Raw genomic sequence first — 18,825 nt, forward strand, 5'->3', positions numbered from 1 at the left:
TGTTTGTCATGCTCTTTACAGCAGAGAGTCTTTTATAATTCCCTGAACAGCGCACACAGAAACACAACTTTACAGCCACAGTTTTTGGCACAGACTGCAATTATAAAGGTCTAATTTGCCATAATAGACCTAAAACATCTCCATACTGTCACTTGGTACATCAGAGAGGAATTGTAGTTTTGAGAGGAGTAGTGTCACCTCTATTGTAAATGACTTCTTTAAGTTATAACATTTTTCAAATGAAGATGTCATGAAGGTTTATTTAAAACCCAACACACACAAAACTCTTATTATGTGAAGTTTATTAGGTCTGAAAAGCAACAGATAAAAGATGTTATTCCTGTTGTGTAATGTTAATATTGTGTTGTTTGTAAAGGGGCAACAGTACATGATAGGCAATACTGTTACTGTGCAGCAGCTCCACTCAGCTTGTTAACCTGATGTGCCACATGATACAAAGACGAAACATTACAACGTTACCGGTACCTAATGTAAACAAGGTAAACGTGCATTGTCCTTCAATAATTGTCTCGTGTGTCTCGACATTAGGAAGCTGAAATGTAAATGAAATGAAGACTCTATTGTGTTCATAGATACAAAAATAATCCAGTGATCACAGCGCTGGTGTGATAACAGTGGTGTGCTGTTTGAGTTCATAATTATTTACAGAAATCACTTACCATGAAACTTGAGACACCAACGAGTGTCATTTGGTTCCATCGTTAAATAGGCTCAAGTGGTTTGATAAATCTTCAAAGTAGCAACGCACACACCTCAAACCTTTCTTTAAATACACTAAAAAAAAAAACTGCTTTCACATCATATCTGAGAATAACGTCAACAGTCCCAACAGGACTCTGACATCTCTCTAGTCCATCGAAATCAGAGTTCCTCTGTTGTGAAAAATCATCCTCATCACAAGGATCACTTTGTCTTCAAATACAAAAGAGAGGAACATAAGTGTCGCCCCTCATTCATGACATTCTTGTAAAATCATTTAGTGAATTGAAAATCGAGAAACAGACGAGTCATCAAACAGTGTAAGCGGAAGCAGTTTTGGCAGTTTTCCAGTTGTGCTCAACTTAAATAACGGATGTCAAATGTGATGGACAAATAAAGAAAAAAAAAAAAACATGTCTAATCCATGTATAAATAACATATATGATAATGTGAACGCCTGCTTGTGACACAGACACGCTCTTGTGTTTCTTAAGGTGCAGCTTTTCATCAGTTCATGCCGTTTTGGGATGATTCACACGTTCACAGTTTTGATTATTCCTGGCAATCAGAGCACGGCCAGCCCACCGTCACAGCGGCTTGTGATCATATTGCCAATTTCAGTCCAGGTATCCAGGTGGGGGTCGTAGATCTCCACAGAGTCCACCGTCACTGGGGCGGAAAAGTCTCTGCTGGCAGCCCTTCCTCCAACAGCATACAGCAGCCCGTTAACTGCTGACACAGACACCCCGGCGCGGGCAGTCGACATTGGGGCCACCTCCAACCATTTCTCCTATAGAAAGACAAGCAGAGCGATGAGGGGAATGTGAAGACCCAGATATAAACAACAACTGAACAATGTTTACTCAAACATAAACCTCTCCCCTCCTTCTCCTCCACTTTACCTCTTCTGGACAGTACTTCTCCACTGTCTCCAGTGCACCCAGTGCCTCATTCCAGCCGCCCACGGCATAAATACAGTTATTGAGGCAGGCGACGCCCACATAGGCTCGACGTGTAACCATGACGGGGAGGGCGCTCCAGCGGCGAGAGATGGGGTCATACACCTCGGCTGAACGCAGCTCCATTCCTTCGTCACTGATTCCTCCGATTACATAAATGAACCCTGCAAAGAGACAACAGCGTTTAGTTCAGAGCAATTTCACAGAGATAAACTGTAGTGAACACAAGCAAGAAGGGGGATTCAAATGCATTTACAGTTATATTTAGAATAGTATTTGTTTGGTATATTCACTCTGCTGTAAACGTCTCTGCTTCATGGAAAAGATGATGAAAGTACTTACAAGTTGCACCTGAGAGTATTCATTTAAAAAAATAAGGAACACACCTTGTAGCTCACAGCAGCCAAAGTAATAGCGGGGCACCGCCATGCTGCCGATGACCTCCCACTTGTTCTCCTCTGGGTCGTAGCGTTCCATGGTCTTCCCAATCTCAGAGCCAATCCAACCACCTAAATGAACACAGCGTAACCATGATTTTTTGTCTAATTTTTTAATGTACTACAAGGAATTATTAATTTAATTGTACTGCTTGAGTTACACGGTTTATTGGACTTTCTTTCTTATTTTATTCTTCTGTTGTTCTTTCAGTTAGATTATGTGTCATATCCTGTAATCCTGATGTAGTTTGTTGCTTTTTGTTGATCTGTCTTCTAAAATGTAAAAACATTTTGCATTTTTCTTTTTTTTTTTTAGATGCTTGGATTATTTTTACACCTGGACAATATAGTTTCAGTTCACTTACAGTTCAATTTCTAGGTGTAGTTTTAAACAATTTCAAATTGTAAAATATTTTAAGAATCTTATTGCAATGATAACATTGTCCTGCATAGTACTTTGCATCTTTTACCATTTGCTATTGTCATATTTGATTATATCATGAGTAACATTACTTCTATGTTCTGTTACTGTGCTTAAAACTAAACCACAAGCTTGTACTGTAAGTATTTTGGCAAAACACAGCAATAGTACTGTGGCATTTACCAAGTGCATACAGAGCTCCATGGCAGGGGCAGACGCCAACTCCACAGCGAGGAAAATTCAGAGACGCCACAGCAGCCCACTGCTTGGTCACTGGGTCATATCTCTCTGTGCAGTCAAAAATCATTGAGTCTTTCTCCCCTGAGAAAAGAAAATCGGTGTCAGACTGATAACCATGCAGGTTATTCCATTTTTTAAATTTCACTGGCTTCAAACAGAGCACCATCTCTACTAACTTACCCCCCACCACGTAGATCATGCCCTCCAGTACCGCGACCCCCAACCCACTGCGGGCCTGGTGCAGGGAGGACACGGTGGTCCAGTACTGGTTGAAGGTGTCAAAACGCTCCACACAGCTCAACGCCCGGCTGTCGCTCCAGCGGCCGCCCTGCAGCCGAGTGTAGCCTCCTGCCATTAGAAAACAAGCAAAAGTCCCACAATTATTGGAGTGTCTAATGTAGCTGAATGGAAGGTATCAAACACACACATGTATTCTGATGTTACATACTATTTTTCATTTCGTGGCTTTAGCAAGAATTCATTTATTTTGCATTTCCCACACAAATTTTAATTCTGCTGATACCTTCATTTAAGTGTTATCAAAGGTCATCACAGTTCACTCTTATATGCTAAATCAAGAGATGTGAAACTGAACCTATGGCATAGAGGTATTTCCTGGCTTTTCTTCTAGGTCTCATCTTGGCTGGTTGTAGCTGACTGTACATCTTATTTTCTTTGGGGGACTTCGTGACTTCAGTGTATTCCCTCAGCAGAGTCTGCAGTGCCACCCGCAGGCTGAAGTCAGTAATACCTTTGTTGAGAGACAAAATGTCAAAAATGTCAGAGTGTCAGAAAACAATATTTTGAATATGCACCACAAAGTGTGTGGAATATCAAATGAAAATGCAAATTTTCATACTCAGCTCACCTTCTATGTACTTGAACAGTCTCTGTGGGGAAAGTAGAGGGAAGCGGACCGGTTCCAACACCTCAACGATGTGTTTTTTCCGCTTTGCCACATCTTGGAGAACCCAGTCCATGGCTGCGGTGAATACCTGGTATTCATCCTCAATTCTCAGCTCTTCGCTTCTTAGAAGCCTCACCAGCTGATCCTTCGACAGGCCCCTGAACTCATCGGTAACACACACCTAAAAGGGAGATAGTTAATAGACACCTTCCCATTCAAACTTTTGACTGGTACTGTACATCTAGCTTCAGTTAAAGAGGGAAACAGAGGACTGACCTAAAGTCTTGGTAGAGAGATGCAATGCAATTGACTTTTATTATTTCATACCTCCAGGAAGTGAACATGGATATAGTTCTCAGTGAACTCCAACATGTCCATGCAGGCGATCTGCTCCAGGAACTGAAAGATGCCCACACAGTTGGATGGGTCCATGTGGCCCTTGAGAAATTCTCCGCAGATAGACACCACCTCATTCAGCTGCAGCATGTCTGCTGCCACCATCAGCTCCTGAACGTTCTCCACGGTCACACTGATGACGCCTGATAGGGAAGGGAACATATTTCCATTCAGAAAACAATGCACAATTATGCAGATTTTACAGAATGCCATGATGATGATGATGATGATATCAGGATCAAAGGCAACCTGTGTATATGAAATCCAGCAGAACCTCAAACACTTCAGTCTCCACTCCGAGGATCTGCACCTCCTCTTTATCTGCCTCCCTCATCCCCCCGGAGAACAGAGCAGAGAAGTAGGGGCTGCTGGCAGCGAGCACCAGACGGTGGACCCTGAAGACACGGCTGCCCACCCTCAGTCCCACATCACAGAAGTCTTTGCGGAGCCGCATCTTGTTCATCTGGGCCAGGATGAGTCTAGCGTAGCGGTCTGAGGCCAACAGAGCCTGCTCAGACGCCTGCGTTGCCATGGCAGCTGCTGCATCAGCACCACCACAACAACCAGCAGATGTTGACACAGAGGTGGAGGACATGGACCCCAAACCCTCCTCTCTACAGAGCACAAAACAGACCTGAAAGACACATGAGGAGACCACATAACCACCAGAACACACAGAGACACACTCGACTGTTGTGTAACAACAGAAAAATGTGACTTTATAAACAGTGTAATAATAAATAAACGTATAAGAACCGATTTTCTTGGCTGTCACATGGTTAAGCACACTAGAGCATTCATAGGTGATCATTGTCCATCTCACTGTCGCTATATTGGCCATGAAAACACACCTGCCGCCGCCGTTAGCCAGGCATGCTAACCAACAGCTCGCCAGGGTCTCAACAATAAAAATGGTCAACAGAGCTCTGACAATTTTACCGCTCCACCAGACTCTGCTCACTGAGAATTACAGACATGTATGTTTTTTTAAAAAGTCACATTTCTGTGTGTTCTTTGCCGCTACTTACCCATAAGTTTACTGATGAGGATGCGGGCAACTTCCGCCGCCCTGCAGGCTGTCAATCCCGTCAAGTCCTCTGCTCTGGATCGACTGCACTGGTCTGGCAGTTGAATCCTTCAATCGTCAGTCATAACTAATCAATCCCCGACCATCTTTTTTTTGTCAGTTTGTTGTCGCTCTTGGGAGAGGAAACTTTACATTTTTTTTACTTATTTTGTTTGTTTGAATTATGTTTATGCTATTTCTTTCTTAATTTTTCATCTGTATCACCTAGTAATACACAAGTCTTTTATAAAATCGGTTAATTGAATCGGTTATTCTTTTCTTTTTACTCTGTTTTAATAATTCATACCTGCCTTGTTATTATTACTATATCAATTCTACTTTTATTTATTATTTATCTGTTAATTTCTCTTGTTTTTATGTCTTTGTAAAGCACTTTGTAACTTGTTTTTGAAAAGTGCCATAACAGCAGGTGGCAGTGTTGACTTTGAAGCAGCAGCTAAACAAATATGGAAGTCCTTGACAACAAGCCACAGAAACCTACCATGTTAAATTATCATAGTATTCTTACACACTGGTAATTTTAGATGTAGCTATCTTTCAATGTGTTGGCTGTCATCTCTTCTACTGCAGACTTGACCGAGCCTGCAACCCAACCGACTCTTAACAGTGGCAGTGGGTTGTCCAGTATGTTGTAATCAGTAGCTTGGTATAAAATTAGTTTAAATATTATGTTGGGAACCTGTTATTACACACACAGGACTCATTAGACCTGTCTGGTCCACTGATTCGAGGTGAAAAAGCTTGTGAATTACAGTCTGACATATCTGGGTTAATAACTGAAACCTCCAGTAAGATTATCTGTCACACACTTGAAATACAAGTCATGTCACATCTGTCACTAGACTTGTATTTCCAGCCATTTTCATTGTGTCAGGCAGAATTAAACAGCCAGCCGTGAGCCAGAGAATATGAGGTGGCACTAGCATTGGCCAAATAAAACTCAAGGGTAGCTGTGCCAACCTGGCTGGCTTTAGCTACGCCCTTGGTTTGGTTGCCCTCTGGTTGCCCTGCATTGTTCAATCTCCAGTGTGTCGTGTTTTCCTAAAGAGCATCTAGCATGGTCATTACTTCAGTGGAACAATTAGCTTATTGGATACAACTTAAATGGACTTTTAGTAAGCCAATATAAAGCAAAGCTCAACCTCTGAACTGATTGAGCATTGAAAAGACAAATATATGACCTGTCACGTAAATCTTCTTTTCCTCTTTGTTGCGAAATATCTCAGGAATTCGAAAGCCTAAAAATATTACTTGTCTGCTCTGAGAGACTACAGTGACTTTGTGAACATGAAAAATATTATTAGTGACCCCCACCCCCCACCCCTAAAAAGTAAAAAAAGACTTATAGCTCAGGTTTTCATCAATAAACTTGAACTTACTCAACAGTGTTTTAACCTATGACTTCTGCCATCTATTTTAATTTCAACCCATAAATGAAACAGCTTTGTCTTAGCAACATGTTCATTCAGAAAACCGAAAACCATGAAAGTCTTGAAGATAAATGTCTTCTTAATCTTCAAATAAGCCCCCCCCCCCCCGATAGTGGCACTATTTCCACCACAAGACAGACATACAGTATGCTTTAATCACATTATTTTTAGCAGTCGTGAGGCGATCAGTGCTGCTTTGCAATTCAAGAGCCTCATTGGTGTTTCATTGACGTGTGACAACAGCCTCCATTCATTCAACAGATGATACATGCTGCAGAGGGACATGCTTGTTTTCTACAAGTCCAACATGTTAATGGACCCATCAGAACTTGGTTTGAATAACTGATAGACATTTCATTCAGAAGTTCAGATTCTTGATTTTTCTATTGTTCATTGCTACTGTCCTCAGTTGACAGAAAACAGGCCTCTTCCAAAAATAATGAATTAACCTAATGACTGAATTTTCATGCATTATTGCTTTTGTCAAGGCTTTATGTGTTTCATTTGTAATATGAAAGTGCTTTTTTTTCTTTGTCTTTTGTTCTTTATGCTGCTGCCTGGGCAGGTGTCTCTTGTAAAACAGGTTTTAATACGTAGGTGAGGTGAGGTAAAATGAATTTGAATGCACTGACACTGAAACTTCTTTTGGTGAAAATTACTCTGTTACATTGTGATTATGATGTTTTTTTGTCAGGCATGGATGAAGTTTCTCTTTTTTTCTCCTAAAGGCAATGATTTTTGCTTGTCATGAAAATGATGATGATTTTCAACGATCATCCTCTGTCCCCCGTTGTGATGATGGTAAAGAGTATTCGACTTGCTCCCAGAATCCGTCTTGAAAAGAACGAAATAGTGTGAGGGTCATCCTATGGAAAGTGGTCACCATAATTACCATTCTCTTTAAAGTGCAGAGTATGCCTGGCTTTTTCATTAGGGATCTGTCCTCTGGCTAGACTTTGCTTCTACCAGGAAAGAAAAACATCATGAGATGAAACCGACAGCTTAAGGGTTCTTATGGGAGTAGATATTAGAGTTTATTGAGTATTATCATTGGCTTTAAATCATACCAGATAAAGCAAAACAAGTAATTACAGAAATCTGTGGTAAGAATTTTTATTTCCATTATTTCCATAATATTGCCCATAACTTGTATTGTAAAAATCCCTGTTGTGGGATGAGGGTATTTTGTGTTAGTCATACAATTTTCTTCTTATTACAAATACATTACAGTTGTGAATGTTATCTCTTCTACATGTTTGTCCTGATATTGCCAGACAAGGCTCCTGCCCTCACCTGATAGGACTTGTGAACTGCGTAACCCTTGTGATCACCTGAAAGAACGTGTGAACTGCGTAACCCTTGTCCTCACCTGCAACAACTTGTGAACTGCATAACCTTTCCCTATCTTGGCTAGAGTTCACCACCTACAGTGTACATATACTTCCAGACCAAGCTGGTTTCTGATTTTCACTCTGCAGCTTCTCTGCTATCTGCACTGGAGTCAGTATCCGTCAGTCCTGTTCCACATTGGTTTGCTGGCTCTGTGCCTGCAGACTAGTTCTTTTATTTTAATCTATTTGAGAGCTGAACTCCTGCAATGAGATTGTCCTGAGAGCTTGAGGAATGCTGAGGTCCTTCATTTATTACAGCTGAAACCATTAGTGAGGATTTTTTTCCTTGAGAAAGAGAAATGCATTGTAATACGGCATGTCACAGGTTGTGCCAGAAGCAAATCTGCAAAATTTTTGGACATTTACCAAAAAGGAAAGTTATTTTTAGAGTTTTGTCAGTGTCCTGCTCTACCTGTTCCAGGGAGGTGGGATCATCTTCCATCCCCGCCTAAGCTGGTATCTGCAAATCTGATTTGGTTGTGGATCTGGATTGGCATCTCTCCTGAATGGTTTGTCAGCAAGCAGTGGTATGTTATCCCCTATAAGAGTTGACTCAGCGTCACCTCTCATCTCTGTGTGATCTGAACCCCTTATAACTGTCACCAGAGGTCACTGAGACCACCAATAAAAGATCATTTTAGACTCTGAAGCTACTTGCATGAAGTGATGACACAGTACATTTTTTTATACAACAGCAAGGAATCCTGTCATTAACATTTGTTTTGTAAAATTTCTGCTGTTTCGCTTTTATCCTAGTCAACTTAAAGTAAAGGTTAAAGGTGCAATTCATATTGTGATTGGATCTTGAACTGGACCTTAAAGGACAGGTTCACAGTTTTTCAAGTCTGTCTTAAAACAACAGTGCCCAAATGAACATTGAAGTAGGTTTTTCTGTCATTATCATTCCTCCTGATCATAATGGTTGTTAGAAGATCCCTCCATAATGCATTTTCAATATAAATGATGGGGGCCAAAATCCACAGTCCCACTTATGTGCAAAAATGTATTGAAAAGTTTATCTTAAGTTAATTTGAAGCTTCAGACATCCAGATGAGTCAAATCAATTAAATATCTTTCAACATTAGAGTGTTTTTAGTGTAAAAGTCATTTTTTTTGTTACTATACTTCCACCACAGCTCAACAGGGAAACACTGTCCGAGGAAACATAAAGATGGAATTTGATGCTAAAAAGACTGTAAATGTGGCAGATATCCACTTTATATGACTAACTCAGACTGCTGAAGCCTCATATAAGCTTCACATCAACTTTTAAATGCACTTTTGCAAAAAAATGACTGTGTGGACACACTGTGGATTTTGGCTTCTATCACTTAGATTAAAAGGGGATCTTTTAATAGCCAGTATGAACAGGAGGAATGATTACAGTGAGGGAAATCTCTTTCAGTGTCATATGGACATCTGACTGTTGTTTTAAGACTGTCTTGAAAAATTGTGAACCTGTCCATTAAGGATTAACGATCTAATGTAATTCTATTTTTTGTTTTTATAGTCCAATTAAGCAAAAGACCTGGCAGGACTGAAATGAGGACATATGGCTTAACAATTTTGAAACATTTTAAGTTAAGCTTTAGATTTTCCTTTACATTTTGAAGAATATGTACAGTATAGCAATTTACTATAGTATTCAATATCTTGTCTACTGTACATTGGGCCCTAAAGTAATCAAACATTTTGTTATTTTGGCTATTCTTAAGATATTCAAAGAAAAGAGGAGCCTGAAGAAAGATAAAGAACAGTGTACAAACTTGTGCAACATTTCTAAAACTTGTTTGATGTAAGCATCATTTACCATAATTCCCCCAGGCTCGGAAACTATTTTCCAGCCTAATTTCCAGTTTTTCCATAGCCTCAAGAACTCAGCGGGTGATCAACATATGAATCTAAATTCTACACTAAATAGATAAAATCATACATGTGTGCATGTACAGACAGATACATGCAGAATACGCTGTTAAGTTTTTTAAATGTGGAGCTTTTACTGAGCATTGAGAGTCAAAGTGGGGCTGGTATGTTTAATGCTTCAGTCCATAACCTACATGCTGCTTGGCAGGCAACAGGATCTCTTGCCTTCAGCCTATAAGCCAGCTATAATGTGAGCTAGTAAAAAAAAAAAGAAGAGGAAAAAAAAAATCCTTCTCTTATCGATTCTGCCTCCAACATAGCAACTGGCCGCTGATTGGCTGACACTCGGCATGTTCCCGGCCTCCCATTGGCTGGTCGGCCAGCGTGAAAACGGTGGAATCGGACGGAGACAGAGGGGAGGAGAGACGCGATTGGTTGTGGCCAAACTGAAGGCGAAAACCTCTTTTCCTGAAAGCCTGCGAGACAGTTGATGGTGTGTGTGTGTGTGTGTGTGTGTGTGTGTGTGTGTGTGTGTGTGTGTGTTTTAGGCGTGACTCCAAAGGTAATTCGTCCTCCTCCTCCCCCAGCCAGGAATTATTTAAATTGAGAACTATAAAGGAAAATTACTATGAATTTAAACGAAAGAGTTGTATTACTGAGGTGTGCTGACAAGGAAGGAGAAAGAGGGAGGAAAGTGGAGGAGGCTTGTGCATGTATTTTTAAGAGGAAAAAGATGTGGGGGCTGGGTTTTTTACATAGATTAAACTCAGCTTCAGGGAGCTAAGGAAAATAGGACTGAGCAGAGTAAGCTAAACTGCTGTGAAGGCAAATAGCTTTGGGATGTAGCCAGGCAGCAGAGTGTGTTTCAGGCTAAAGGAAATGTAGCAAAAAGGCCAAACTTGACCTTCTCAGCCTTCTTTTTTCCCACACTATCCTTTACAGGAGTTGAATATGTGCACTTTTTGAGTCCTATTCTTTCTTGTCCTCTTCTGTCTAACGTTACCCCACATACTTTCTCTACCCACTCTCTCCCTAGTCTTTCGGACACACTGGCAGCCTGAGGGTGACTCAGCGCTGGTACAGTCTGTCCTATCTTATCTACCTCCCCTTGCATCTGGTCCATCCTAGCAGAGCATGCAGGCCGGCCTGTCCACCAGCTCTCTATGCTGACACAGGTAAGAGGGAAGTAATCCGTGGCCTGGAACTGAGGCTATCCCCAGGTACATCCCTGCCCTCTGCACCTCATTAATCCCTACCTAACACAGACCTGCTGTGATGGTTGAAAGGAGGCCACCTGCTGTTCTAGTCACGGAGGACCAATGGTGGTGTCATCCAGGGTCATCATCACCATCATCATCATCATGAGTGGCCACTATATCCCAAGGTTCACACACAAGGGCTTCTTTGTAGATGGTGCTAAAAGTTTAGCTTGGAAAATTTGGAAGACATGATTTTTTATTGTCAGATAACGATGGTGTTTGACAGTGTGGTGAAGTTTGGGAGACAAAACTAAAACTGCTCTCAAACTAGTTGGTACTAAATGTTTACAGTCGAGCTGCATTCCTTTCAAAGGGGCTTTTTTTTTTGCTGTCCCAAAAAAAATTGGGTTTCAAAATATTGCATGTTCCTCATGAAACGGATTTTTTTCTAGTGACTCAGACTGAACAAGGAAAGGGCCTGCACATATCCTGCCATTGTCTTTATCGCTTCCTTTCTCTTCCATCTGTCCACAGTGTGTCCTCCAGTGCCCTCACTGCCTCCTGTGTCTGCTGACCCAAGGATAAGCTCATTGGACTACAATGGCTACACTAGAGACAGACGGTAAATTGTAGATAACTAGTTGTCTCACTTCTATGCTTTGTATTTGGTCATATTCCTACTTATTTCATGAAAATTTAAACATCGTTTAACCCAGTAAAACATGACAAAAAATAACTTCTTACATGGCCACTACATGAGAAAAAGTGTAAACTATGCACAGTATCAGCAATGGACTCAGAATAAAAGCAATGGATTACGTAAGCTGACAAAACCCTCATCAGTTTATTGTCTTTTAGCAAGAAAAAGGTCTCTCACATTGCTTAGCTTCACCCGAGGAGTCTCCTCAATCCCCCAGTGGAGTTTTTTTTTAATACAAGAGGCTAAATCACCCTCCTTCCATGAACCAACCTCGGAAATACATTTTACAGTTTCTCTGTACAGAGTATCTATTGTCCTCAAACTTGAAAAATGTGCCAAGTTCAACATGGATTCCTTTCCTCTTAAGCTATGTAGGCTGCATGTCATGAAAAACATTCATAGCTCGAGCAATGCCACAGTTCAAGTAATGGAGGCAGGATACTTCCGGACCTCTGGCAGTTCACACAAACATAGGAGGCCACATCATACCAACACCACCAAAGAGAGTGCATTTTTGTGGCAAATGTCAACCTCTCATAACAGCATCGCCTTCACCACCATCATCATCATCATACATTGCAACAATAGAAATACTGTTGGATTGCACTTTCTTCAAGCTTTCATCTTGTGGCATGTTTATAGAAAAAATATATATAGAATACAAAAAGCTTATACTTCTTTGAGTAACAGAATATAACATACAGTACTTCAGATTATGTTTTGATCAGCACATCAGCAGGTGTACATAAATTGCCCTCCCCTTGCCCAAATGCATTTACTGGACTAAACAGGGATGTGTTTTTGCTCACAATTAAGTGCTTTGGTCAATGGGTATAACATTGAGTATGCTATTACAATGGTATTCTACAGGATGTTAATGCTACATAATATCCACTGTATATGAATGTCTGTTAAGAAAGGGGAAAATTGTCAAGATGCACCACGACTTTTCACATATTCACACGTGGCATTTACCCAAAAATGGTTTGGTTCACCAAACCAATATGCGGAAACAGCCTGTTTACAGCACCATTTTTCCCCTCACAAATGCACTAAGTAACCCAATATACTATATGTAACCCATTGGTCAAATTCTCAGAACTGAATAACTAGGGAAAATGGACATCTCTGGTAACACCAACTCCGGTTGTAAAAGTCAAACGAAGATGCAGCACCTGACGTCAGTGAGCAATTTTGTGGTTGTCAACATCCCTACCAAAAAAGGTGTCCATTAAACAAACGGCAATAAATGAAGTACAAAACATTTTTTTGAAAGCTTAAACAGTCTCTTTGAAAAAAAAAAAAAAAAAAAAAAACCCCCCCCCCCCCTTCCCAAAGTTCAAGCTGACATTCAAGTTACGGTCCCACTTCAATCTGTGAAATCCCATTCACAAACACCGATGGAATCACTGTAGTGCAAAACTTTACACAATGCACCTCGATGCAGTCGTTCTCGCAGGATACAGTAAACATGTCCTTTTGTCTCTCTCTCTCTCTCTCTCCGTTCGATTACATTTCAGGAGCGGCAGGCGGGAGCCCCGTTGTGTGTTTAGGAGTCTGTAAGAGTTTGTGTTCCTCTGCGTGTTGCGAAGGTGTGGCTGGGGCTTTGGCGTGTACTGGATGTGACAGCCGAACATCCAGGGCGTCATTGTGTTGCAACAAGGAGTGCAGGCGATAGTGCAGGACAAGGTCTTTCAGTGAGCAGTGGACGTCGTAGGGCTCGGCAAAGCCATACCCGTGTGGTGTGTTGTAGATCATGCAATGCTTCACTTCTTCATTCACACTGAAACAAATCAAAAAAAGAAAAGTTAATGAGTGTCAGACGAGCACACTGTGTGTAATATTAATTTCAAAATTGATCCATTCTCCAGATTTTTGCTTTCTGAAATGTTGTACTCACACAACAGAGCAGGCGTAGCATCCTTGCTTGCTGCTCTCGCGGATCAGGAAGGTTCCAGGAGCTTTACCTTGAAGCATCTCCTCAGCCTGCGTCCTGCTCAGCTCACCAACAAACCAACTCGTCTCATCTTGATGTGGCAAATTTTTCTCATCTCCCTTCAACACATAGGTGCTGGAAAAATAAGAGTGACAATGTAACATCTCTGTAATAATTCTGTATTTCTTTTACATGCATTGAGTTGTATTACTAAATGTAGTTTCTTGAAGGAATGAGTTAAAACTTACTCGTCAAGGCTGTCGCTCAGTATCCCCAGCCAGTCGTTTATGCGTTTCTGCCGTACGCCTTTGTGATTAAGCCAGCTGCAAGGAAGAAAGGTGCAAAAAAGGTTTAATTTTTAAGCATTAAATCATTATAGAGCCTTTTATGGTGATTTACCATGGATATCACAAACAGGATTCTGATGCAACTCACTTGAGGTACTGGTCTCTGATGTTGCGTAGCTCGATGAGGTCAGGCCGCAAGCTGTTCATCTTCCGGTCTGTCTCTCTGTAGTCCTCCACCTGGGTTCTTAAGTCTTCCTCCAGATGGATTTTGCTGTCATAGATCTCCCCAAGACGGCACTTCAGCTTCTCGTAATTTATCAGAAAGCTAAAGAGGGAAGGTCATAGGTCTGAATAGGGTTTTTGAGATGTGAGCTGCATCAATATGCATCCAAATCAAACTACATTTGGCATGTAATTCACCTAACAGGGACATTTTTTTGAACCATGACGTAATGAAGTACCTCTCCAGATCTTTGTCGGCTCCCTCGGACTGATTGTTCCTCTCGAACTCCTCCCCGTAACGCTCCTGTTCACGACACTGCTCCTCAAAGATCAGCATTGTCTCATTAAAGGCCTCGATTGCTGTTCGCTTCATCTGGATTTCCTGCATTACAAAGAACATGTCAAATTAGAAATGACTCAGGAGACTGTCAAATGCAAATTCTACTCTTCAGAACAGAATTGATATTTTGGTTTTAGCACAAATTTAGTTTTTACCTGTGAGGTCTTTGTGAAGGTTTCATAAAGACGATCAAACTCCTTCGATTTCTCTTGATACTGACAGTGAACTTCCTTGAGCTTTCTTCCAGCAACATCGACATTGTCCTCTTTCACCTGATGTCAAAAAATGCCACTTAATCAAACATGTACAACACTGATCTCAGTTATCTTTTCCTCCTCATTTACCAAAATCTCTACCATCATCTTCACTCAAACATATTTGCAGTGTCCGACTGCTGACCAACATTCATATAATAGTACATATAATAGTACTGGTGCTCACTAACCTGCTGGGAGCGGGACACAGGATGGGTGAGCATCAGGTCCAGTGTGGCGTTGTATTCCACCAATGGATGGTGCTGATAGTGCCAAATGAGCTCCACCACTGAAGTAAACGTGAGGGGGTCCGAGAAGCCGTACTTCCCATCACGGTGGTAAATCTTGATCAGCTTGTTGTGTCCGTCTTTCCTGAGAGGGTGAAATGGCAAAGCATAAAAATTAGATTATCAAGCTTAAAAAAATAAAACCCCACTGATGACGTTTGGACTTGTGCTCTGACTGGTGTGTTTGCAGTCTTTTACTTCTGCTTACCTTAACGTCAGCGTAAAGTCTCCTTGCAGCTTTGTGGATGCGTCACGCACCAGAAAGGAGCCATCAGGTGTGTCTCGGAGCTTCTCGTTTACCTCATCCCTGAGGGGAAATCGGTTAACAGTTAACGTATCAAACATGCCATAGATGTCAAACAATGAAACAGCACATTTCTCAGCGGTGAGATTCAGGACTGGGAATGTTGCAATACTGTACCTGGTTATGTCTCCCCAATACCACTCAGCGTCCTGTAGCGAATACGCAGGTGGTGAAAGGCCGTTGTTGTTCATGGTGGAAGACGCTGGCTTTGTTGACCTGGGAGGGAGAGCTGTGAGCCAAAGAGAGATAACAAAACAAAACAAAAAAAAGATCAAAATGACAGTTTCTTAGAAAGAGATCTACTGAAAATTGTACGGCATTGATCTGTTGTGAAATGTCTCAAGTAAAGTACTGTAAACATGACCTCAATTTTATGACCATTGCAATCGAGGAAGTGTGTGTGTGTGTTACGGGTATCAGTGTTCTCTATATATACCCCACACCCCACAACACACACACTCTCTTTGTCACACCCTTGCTTGATGGAGCCTGTCATGATCTGAGGACAAGCCCAGGCATGTTTCCAAGAGATATCACTTGCCAAATCATTATCCAGATCTTAAGTGTGGTCAGCACTGAAAAAGGAAATGTTGCACTTAGTCCTAATTTTTTTTAGGAAGATCAATCAACAACTATTGAATGTGTTTTCTTTTATTATTCCAGATATTCTCATTATTAGGCGTTCAATTGCCTGCAACTCCTGCAAAGTATATTCAAAGTCTAATTTTCAAACTTTGCAGCCGCTTTTCACACTTTCCTGAATTGTATGAGAAGTATTAAATACAGGCTGCAACTAACGATTATTTTCATTATTGTTTAGTCTGCTGATTATTTTCTAATCAATCGTTTGGTCTGTAAAACATCTGAAAACAATGAAACATAACAGTATCCTAGAGGTGATGTCATCAAATGTCTTGTTTTGTTCGAAAAGAAGCCAAAACTCAAAAATATTCCATTTTAAGACCAAGCAGAAAATTATTACAAAACCATCAAATGTTTGGAGTTTTTGCTTGAAAAAAAACCAAACACTCAAATTAATTTATTATCAAATCAGTTGTAGATTAATTTCATTTAATTGACTAGTTGATTAATTGTTGCAGCTCTATATTAAACAGACCAAAACTGATATTTTTAGCCTCTTGAACTACTCCTCACATGTTATAATTATTGCACTCTTACAGATCTTCAGAAGTTTTCCATCAACCTTAAGGGGGGAAAAAAGAGAGTCTAAGCGTTTTCCTAAAAATGAAAAAGGAGGGCAAACCGCATCAAGAGGAGGTGAAGGGCGATATATTTCACTGCAGGACAAAAGTGCCTTTCATGAGGCAGTTAGGGAGAATACAAGAGCACCCTCAGAGAGGAGAAAATGTGGGTTTCTCCCACCATCCGCTCTCCTCTTTTTCTGACCTTAAAATAAACAAAAGGCAGGTGCAGCAGCACAGTGGCAGGCACAAAAACGAAAAGCTGCGGCTCCTCAACCCAGCAAAATTAAATCTGCACACCTTCCCCCCTTTTTTTCCTGTCGGCTGCCAAGAAACTCAACTGCCTTCCAAAAGCCACATACCAGTACAGACAAGAGCCACGTAATTTAAGTATGAAATAATAAAATCAGCCACGCTGTAGCCTGGATCTGCATAGTGTCAGATCCAGAAAACACAACAATAGTGAATAAAATATAGTAGGTCTTAATAATCACTAAAACATTCCTACAATATAGATCTTAAAGGAACAATACAAGGAGTCTATATTGTTCCTATATTCATTTAAAGTTCATACTGTATTGTATTTTATCAACTGTCGTTAGTAAAAGCCTTCAAATAATAAATAATATGAATGAAAATAGCGATGGTGCAATTTTAATGTGCTAAAGTCAACTTAATTTAGCTAGGTGTAGGATAACAGGGCTGAAATACCCAAATAAAAGTGTCACACTGTTAGAACAATGTAATAACGCGGCGGTCAAGTGACAAATGTAAATAAAAAATGAAGTGTTCGTGAGTTGGCGGAGTTAAGTCATGAGACGAGCTGTCTAGCCTGCTTGCCTCTAGCCTACTTTCAGAGCTAGCAGCACACAGATGAGCCACGGCTGGCTGCAGAGGAGAACAAAGCGCTCGTTTCATGCGGCGCTCATTAACGCACCCTCTGCTATATTCCCTTCAAAATGCACCCTTCACCGTGCAACATGTCTGTAGCAAATCTTCCCCTGGCATATGAGGAAATGCAAGAAAAAAACCCCGCTGTGCATTTCTGTCTAAGTTTGTCATATGTGCTGGGACAAAAGAAAAGAGGCAAGCCACTGCGCCTGGTCCACAGAAAAGGTATTACGTAATTGGCAAGTGAATTGCGCTATGCATGCCTGGGCAATGCCACTGGGGGAGCGCAGCGCAGCACCCAGGACCTGGCCATTATAACGTTTCACTGCCACCTGCACAGCATTTGTCAGATGTCAGCTTCATTATAGTCATTATATAAGATGACGCCAGCAAAAGGTTAAAGCAGAAAAATGCAGAAAACGTCTTTCTGACCCCCCGCAGACGAGACAATGGCTGCCTTTAACCCTAACTTACCTGGAGGTGCTTGATCCATTTCGATATAGAATAAACCTTCGGGAGGATAAACCATTCCTGTTTCAGAAGAGTAGTCCAGGTTGCTGTTGTTGTCTTTGCACGAAATAGGAAAGGAGGAAAAAAAGCACGTTTCTTTTGCCGCAAGTGGAACCTCAATGCAGACGCCACGTCCTACATAGATTTAGACAAAAAGAAAAATCCTTCGATTGTGATTCCAGGAAACATCCCAAAGTCCAAATGTGCCCTCTTAACATAGCCTGTCTAACTCTGGCTTTTTTTTTTTCAGACGTATAGATTGTCAGTCCATGCCTTCTTGCTGTGCGGTGGAGCTCTACTTTACTTCATCTCGGAAGTGGAGCGACTTTAAAGGGCCGATCGTAACATCATCTTGGCACGGTCCAACCTGCCAGCACAGTAGGGGATTTCTTTACCTTGCCAGCTTCACGGTTACGCAAAACACGCCTTGTTAAGTTCATATTTAATAATTAGACAGAAACAGCTTATTCAAGTAGACTCTGCAAAATAATTTGTTATTTGGTGTATTTCTGTTTGCAGATACGTTGTCTATGCCACATCATTTCCCCCCTAAATTGGAATGGTACGTTCCAGACCGATTCATTCAACTCTTGCACGACACTGTAGCTGAAAAATTCCTTGCAGGCCATGAATGAAAAAGAAAAACCTAGTCTATTAGCTTGAATCATTAAATGTACATGATGTCTTTTATACCTTTTTTTTATTTAATAATTTAAACAACTAGGGGTTAAATAATTTTCTGCCATGTTAGGTGTCTGCCTAAATTACTGTTGAATGAATAGAGTTGCAATAAAATGACATCATACTATAGGCTTTATGATAATTCAACAGCTTTTTGGCAT

At 41.0% G+C, this 18,825-nt stretch overlaps 2 protein-coding genes across 4 annotated transcripts; both read right to left on the reverse strand.

Moving 5' to 3' along the window:
* Positions 1–285: 285 nt before the first annotated feature.
* LOC122993170 (intracisternal A particle-promoted polypeptide) lies at positions 286–5,297 on the reverse strand. The gene is made up of 10 exons (XM_044367094.1): positions 5,109–5,297; positions 4,330–4,714; positions 4,012–4,223; positions 3,646–3,865; positions 3,373–3,528; positions 2,958–3,125; positions 2,721–2,858; positions 2,066–2,188; positions 1,623–1,843; positions 286–1,510 (listed from the first exon to the last, which is right to left on the reverse strand). The coding sequence occupies exons 2-10, from the start codon at positions 4,673–4,675 to the stop codon at positions 1,286–1,288; spliced, it is 1,809 nt and encodes a 602-aa protein (XP_044223029.1). The 5' UTR covers positions 4,676–4,714; positions 5,109–5,297; the 3' UTR covers positions 286–1,285.
* Positions 5,298–11,870: 6,573 nt separating this feature from the next.
* LOC122993506 (phosphatidylinositol 3-kinase regulatory subunit gamma-like) lies at positions 11,871–18,308 on the reverse strand. 3 transcript variants are annotated; one of them, XM_044367716.1, is made up of 10 exons: positions 17,948–18,308; positions 15,498–15,609; positions 15,285–15,383; positions 14,981–15,161; positions 14,691–14,807; positions 14,435–14,577; positions 14,122–14,298; positions 13,935–14,009; positions 13,651–13,821; positions 11,871–13,533 (listed from the first exon to the last, which is right to left on the reverse strand). In XM_044367716.1, exons 1-10 carry the CDS (start codon positions 18,000–18,002, stop codon positions 13,260–13,262), a joined length of 1,404 nt encoding a protein of 467 aa, XP_044223651.1. In that variant the 5' UTR covers positions 18,003–18,308; the 3' UTR covers positions 11,871–13,259. The 3 variants fall into 3 exon arrangements, with proteins under 3 accessions (XP_044223651.1, XP_044223652.1, XP_044223653.1); XM_044367717.1 differs by lacking the exon at positions 17,948–18,308 and adding an exon at positions 17,520–17,778; XM_044367718.1 differs by lacking the exon at positions 17,948–18,308 and adding an exon at positions 15,745–16,181.
* Positions 18,309–18,825: the final 517 nt, after the last annotated feature.

The sequence above is a fragment of the Thunnus albacares genome, chromosome 12, assembly GCF_914725855.1.
Source record: "Thunnus albacares chromosome 12, fThuAlb1.1, whole genome shotgun sequence".
Classification (NCBI taxonomy): Eukaryota; Metazoa; Chordata; class Actinopteri; order Scombriformes; family Scombridae; genus Thunnus; species Thunnus albacares.